Here is a 6,916-nt window from a genome sequence, read left to right as displayed (position 1 = left end):
GAGAGGTGATGACGTTGCTAACGTAAAATGTTATTTTTCAAGACGTCAAACTGTGACATATCGGGAAAAGAAGCATTTTAGACAGTTTTTCATCATTCAAAATGATTTAATTTGAAATTTGAGTTCATGGACTCCTGTATTAAAAAATAACATTTGGCTTAAATATGTCTGAAGATAATTTGTGCCAAATTTTATGAACAAATCAAGGATGATTTTGTTTTCTAAATTAGATAATTGTACAGAAAAAAGAAAAAAACATTTCTTCGACTGAAATCATGAAAATAGGAAATATTTTCATAGAATCGTTACACAAATTCAAATCACACTTATGTAGAAAAGATATTCCAGATGTTTTTACAAAAAATCGCTGGCGTTTATCTTTTGAAACATAAAAGTTAAGTATGTCTTTCAAAGGATAGATATATGTAAGAAACCAAAAATGCCAGTAAATGTCTAAAATTTCGACCCCATTTATTTCTAAAAGTAGCACATGAAAGTATATTTTCTATTACATATTTGAATTGACTAGGCTAAAAATAGCTTACATACAAACTTTCGCCAAAAATCACCGTGAGGTCAAAACTGTATCGTATGCTCCTACGTGTTTTCTATCATAGGCATACATTGCCTCATCCGTTGTTTGGCATAACTTTTCTGAATTTTCGATTTTTTTCTCGCCTTGACAAATTCAAAAAGCGAGACATAGTTATGCTGTTTTCGGCCGCGTAGGCGGCGTAGGCGGCGATGGCGGCGGCGTCAAAAATTCATTAGTTTGTACTTAAGTCGGTTTATGGGGAACCACTAGTGGTAGGTTGATGATATCTAGTATGTAGTTGTATAAGCACTGGTACATCTCATTTTCATGTAGATAAGTTGGCCCCGTCCCCTCAGTAATGGTCTATTGACTTTGAACGTTTTGCTTAGTATACACGTATTAGTTTGTGATGAGGTCAGTTTAAGGGAAGCCATTATCAGTGATATATGGTATGCAAATGTATTGGCATTTGCAAGTCTCATCCCCATGGAAAGAATATGGCCCCACCCCCTTATCATGGTTCATTGACTTTGAAACTTTTACATAATTTTAAAAAAAATAATTGTGTTTAGGTTTGTTTAACGGGAATGACTTATGATAAGTCAATTGTATTTGGTATGCAGTTGTATAAGCATTGACAAATCTCATTTTCATGGAGATTATTTGGCCCTGTACTTATGTCATGGTGCATGGACTTTGAATATTTTGCATAACTTTTATCTTCTATTTTGTAAATCATTCAGTTTTTTTTTCTTTTTATCCCTTTCTTTTTGCTTTAATTTTTTTCAAATCACTAACAATATTTTTTGCACGCCTCAGAAGTATGTTATTATATGTTCACATTTCTGATATACGAAATTTGAACCCCGCCTATATATTCTTGATAAAAATACATTTAACATGCTAAAAGAAAGATAACTCCATTGTGATAGGCAACGACGATCGACGACAGTAGGTATAACATTTCTTTTTTTATTATTTCCTAATACACACATACATGTATTTCTTTTCAAGAACAGATACAATCATATAATGGAAATACTACACAAACGAAATACACAATCATAATAATGTGTGATATCCATAGTTGATAATTTGATTAACATCTTTGTGTGATTTTACTTCCTGATAAATATATTTTCTGTAAAATATATCAAATAAAGGAATATGAGAAATTTAACAGAATGACATGATCAAGATGAGTGTTTTTGGATTAGAAACACGATTGTTTATCTATGGAAGGTTGTGATGATGAAACGAAAATAAAATAGTATATGTGACCTTCGATTACCAGTTTACGCAGTAACCTTGGCTGATCTTTTTCAACAACACATATCGAGGCATTATGCATAGTCATGTTGCAATAATAATTAAAATGAATCTGGAACACAGATAATAATAAAACGGTGCCACAACCATATGCGCCTGTGAAAAATGTATAACCTTTATGGAATGAAGGGACAGCGGTGGTGACTGGCGTTTTAGTTCCTCGCACATTTATTTAAAATTCGAGGTTTTGATTTTTCGTCCACGATACTCTAAAAGATTAGCGGACCCTGGTCAGTAATCAATCCAAAGAAACAATAAATTTAAAATTTGGGGTTATAATCAGTGTTTAACATGTTTTAAGCACTGTTACACCTGTGACTTTTGTCTTCTTTTTTTCGTAAATTATTCAGTTTCTTTTTCTTCTTCTCCATTTCCTAATGCTTGTAATTTTAATCGAATCACTCACAACATTTTCCCCCGCCTTTGAAGTATGCTATTATATGAACACACTGACATTTCTGATATTAGAACTATATTCTTGATAAAAATATATTTAATATGTTACAAGAAAGATAACTCCATTGTGATAGACAACGACGATCGACGATAGTAGGTATAACATATTTTTTTTAGTATATCTTAATACACAAATACATATATATTTCTTTTTAAGAACATAAACAATCATATAATGAAACTACTACACAAACGAAATACACAATCACAATAATGTGTGATATCCATAGTTGATAATTTGATTAACAGCTTTGTGTGATTTTACCTCCTGATAAATATATTTTCTGTAAAATATATCCAATAAAGAAATATGAGAAATTAACAGAATGAACATGATCAAGATCGATGTTCTTGGATTAAAAACACGATATTTTATCTATAGAAGGTGTTGATGATGAAACGAAAATTAAATACTAAATGTGACCAGTTGCTACAGTAACCTTGATCGGACTCATTTTTCAACAACAAATATCGAGGCATTTTGCATAGTCGAGTTGAAATAATAATGAAAGATTAATCTGGAACACAGATAATAATAAAACGGTGTCATAGCCAAATGTGCATGTGAAAAAAGTATAACCTTTATGTTACCGTTAAATTTAGTGAAAATAAATAAAACAAATCAGCTAAAATTAATACAAAATGCTGTATGTTCAATTTGTTATGCATATATGTAAGTGATATTTTATCCAAATATTTGAGTTATTACCATTTTTTAATCACAAATTGCGTGATATTATTTAATGGATTTAAACTTTCGATTTAAATTGAAATAAATGTTGTAAACACAGATCAATCATGCCGATCGCAGATTTAGAGGTGTGCATCTGGATCTATCTAATATGGATATGATTTATAAGCCTCGTTTTGTTCTACTTTCTTATCCTACTTGTATATCTTTTAACTTGGTGTTTGTTTTAATTATGGATACACACTTATTTTGACCCTTACTATTTTCGATCGGAAAGCACATATACTGTAGCTTTGTTGGTTTATCTTTGTGGTATTATACTTAGAAAAAACGAAAGCCGGGCGTCTGCTAGAACTTCGTGTGATGTATGAATACACATTCAAGTCCCGTTGGGATATGAATTTTAAATACGATGCAGAACCGCAATCTTTACATGTTAAATAACCCTCGCAACAACTCTACGAGGGATCACAAGGTAACATGATGCAGTGTCACATTACCTGTAATATCCTGCATATCCAAATTTTACAAAGCAGTCAAAATTGCCCGCCTTATGTACAGGAATCATCCAAAAATCTGTCGATTAAAAAATGAATCATTTTCTTCTGCGAAAATATGGAATAGTATGATAAAAAGAACAGTACGGGCTATCATGGGATAGATGTTCTTTTGAATCTCACTATTAAATTCTGTATCAGAAAAATAGAGGAAACAATTGACATCAAATTTCTACAAACAATTTACACCTTGAAGTTAAGAAATCTATTTTCTCCAAATTCCTGAATTTCATTTGGTTATTTTTTATTTTTTTATCATTGTCAATTGGAGGCAGTAATAGAAATAGCATTCGATGTCTTCCATTCAATAAATTCTTGTTCAACGTGTCATGAATTGTTTTCTGTCAGACTTTGTTTCATTTCTGTTTATTTAGACCCAATCTTGACCATGTTCAACTATGTTCAACAATGGTATTTTTTCGTGAATTGCAGATGTCTTCTTAAGTTACGATTGTTGTTTTAAAGTATTTGATTTAACTCCCCCATTCATTTCCACTTGACCTGTAACATTAACTTATGAGCATGTTTGACGTTAGGAAAGCAACAAGTAATGAATCAATTAAAACCATAATATACAACGTTAAATTAATAATGTATATTTTCATTCCTGTATTGAAAATATCTCCTTTATTCAATTCTCTTATTCCTTGCACGGCTTTTACTTAACTTTTTATTTTTGTTTTTATTTTTGTTTTTGTTTTTGTTTTTGTTTTGTTATTGCTCTTCAGCTTTGGATTTTCAGTATTTTGGTCTCGAGCATTACTGAAAGACATTTATTGTCGAAATGCGCATCTGGTGCAGAAAAATTGGTACCATTTATGTTATTGTAATATAAAGATATCGACTTACTGGATAAATTTATATTGTTCCCGACTGTTTGTATTTTTCCACCTTCACTATATAAATTGAAATTTTAGCAAATTCTATTTTATTCAGAGTAAATATGGCTTCCAGTCAAATGTGTGGACCATGTACTAGGATGGACAAATCAGCTACTGTCGTACAATTTTGCACTGATTGTGAAGATCCCTTATGCTCTGATTGTGTTACCACTCACAAAGCAATCAAGGCTCTTGCTTTGCACCATTTGATTGATGAAAAAGTTCATGTCGACAAGGCTTTCAACATCAAAAGAATATGCAGTGACCATCCAGAAATGAGTTTAGAGTTTTACTGCTCGAATCATGAAAGCTTATGCTGTCGTACATGCTCCGTGAATATCCATCGCACATGTGACAAAATTTTACCGATAGATGTTGCTGCACGTGGAACAAAGTCATCAGTAATGATGAACGATGTAACAGCAGATTTAAAGGATTTATTGAAAACTGCCGAGCAATTAGTAGAAGACCGAGCGAAAAACAAGGAAAACATTGGAAAAGCTAAAGCGACCACTCTACAAAAAATAGTCAAATTTAAACGTCAATTAATTCAAGAGTTAGATGAACTAGAAAGGAAATCAATGACGGAAGTTGATGTAACTGAGAAAACGCTTACCAAAAAGGCCGAATCTGACCTTTCAGACGTTGAAATCCGAAGAAAGACAATCACAGATATGTCAAAGCAACTGGAATTTCTTACAAAAAACGGTTCAGAAAGCCAAATTTTGATGCTGTTGAACACTATAAGAGTAGATGTTTCAAAGCAAGAAAATGAATTTCAAAATTTAATCCCGTCTTTCGATTGCAGTAATATTATCTTCAAGGCATCAGGAATAAAGTCCGTACTAATTTCGCTCGGATCGGTGGAAATCCAATCGGTTCCATGTTCAATTGCACACAAACCCTCGAAACATGCACAAGCCCAGATACCAACAGAGTATGGGAAAATGCTTACCAAATTCAAACTCAAAAATGAATTTAAAGTACCTTATTCTAACGGGAATGTAGCTAGCATTGTTGTAACGAATGATAATAGGCTACTGTTATGTTATTTCGGAGACAAGAGTAAAGCATTGTCGAAATGGTCAGAGACGGGAGACCACATTCAGGACTGTAAACTGGCTGCTCCTGCGTGGGGTATAGCTAACATTCCAGGATCAAATGTAGCGGTTGTTACATTACCACTAATTAAATCGGTTCAGTTTGTTAACATGACCAGTATGGTACCAGGCAAAGCAATGAAAGTTCCCGACGAATGCCATGGAGTAACGGTTATTAAGGACATGATAGTATTTGGTGGGAAGGGCAAATGTTATTTCCTCAGTATGACAGGAAGTCTCATGAAAACATTTAATGTCGGTAGTGGTTTCTTGTATTCACTGAAGACAGGTAACATGGATATGATATATTGCTGTGATACAAGTTATGATACACTCTATTGCATTGATATCAATGGAACTGTAATCTTCTCGTATAAATCTCCTGATTTCAAAGGACCAATAGACATGGCATTGGATGGTAAAGAGAATCTGTATGTGGCAACCTGGAAAACTGACAAATTACATCGTCTGTCAAAAGATGGGAAGCTTATTAATATCCTTCTCAAGAATGAAGATGGACTAAATAATCCGTTTGCAGTTGCTTTCAACAAGAATTATACCAAATTGTACATAGCAGACGGACGATTATGCGAAAATAAAAATGTATTGATTTTTGATTGTGCTTAAAACTGCATGCAACTCTAAAACTTACAAAACTAGATTCACCTGATAACTTGTAAAATTATATGCATAAAATTGAAACCCTGTCCTGTCCATTAAAACGAATTTTGATTTGGGTATGAATGCTCTGTTCTCCTGTTTGAAGAATTAATGTTGATTCAAAGAAAATTACAAGAACACTATATTGTACAAAGAACTCATTTTATTTTATGATATTACCACAAAGCCAGTGATTAATGCATTGATGTAAAGAAATTATACATAAGAGGTGAATATCAATTTACTGTTTCTTGGCAATGTTGTTTTACAATGGTGGGCTATCTCTGAAGTATAAAAATGTATTATTTGTCAATTATGTGTCTGGTGAAGAAAAATTAATTGTTTTAATCAAAGTTGTACAAATTCTCTTTCAATGTTGACAAAATCCACATCTTTTAAGCATATTTATATATATAAATAAATGATTTATAATTATTAGTGTCAGATATTATTAGAGACAACTCTTAAATGCACTAAAAAAATGTTTGACTTTTTCTCGTTTTTGAACCTTTTGAAGATTACAGCCTATTGAAGATACAACTTGCATATGTGTTGGCTACTTTCTGTGAAGTGGCATATGTATAAAAAGTGATGTGAAATTTCATAAAACATATAAACAATAGATATAGAAAGATGTGGTATGAGTGCCAATGAGACAACTCTCCATCCAAGTTACAATTTATAAAAGTAAACCATTATAGGTCAAG

The 6,916-nt window shown here is 32.2% G+C and overlaps 1 protein-coding gene across 1 annotated transcript; it reads left to right on the top strand.

Annotated features, from left to right (window-relative positions):
* The first annotated feature begins 1,450 nt into the window (after positions 1 to 1,450).
* LOC127718219 (uncharacterized) lies at positions 1,451 to 6,594 on the top strand. Its single transcript, XM_052224195.1, has 2 exons — positions 1,451 to 1,490; positions 4,505 to 6,594. Exon 2 carries the CDS (start codon positions 4,512 to 4,514, stop codon positions 6,174 to 6,176), a length of 1,665 nt encoding a protein of 554 aa, XP_052080155.1. The 5' UTR covers positions 1,451 to 1,490; positions 4,505 to 4,511; the 3' UTR covers positions 6,177 to 6,594.
* Positions 6,595 to 6,916: the final 322 nt, after the last annotated feature.

This window comes from Mytilus californianus, unplaced genomic scaffold (assembly GCF_021869535.1).
Source record: "Mytilus californianus isolate M0D057914Y unplaced genomic scaffold, xbMytCali1.0.p SCAF_10, whole genome shotgun sequence".
In the NCBI taxonomy this organism is placed as follows: Eukaryota; Metazoa; Mollusca; class Bivalvia; order Mytilida; family Mytilidae; genus Mytilus; species Mytilus californianus.
The sequence above is the reverse complement of the archived record's forward strand: the minus strand, read 5'-3'. Positions and strand labels throughout refer to the sequence as shown.

What these genes read in the sequence shown, in the direction of transcription:
- LOC127718219 (XM_052224195.1), top strand. Translation starts at nt 4,512, where the DNA reads ATGGCTTCCAGTCAAATGTGTGGACCATGTACTAGGATGGACAAATCA.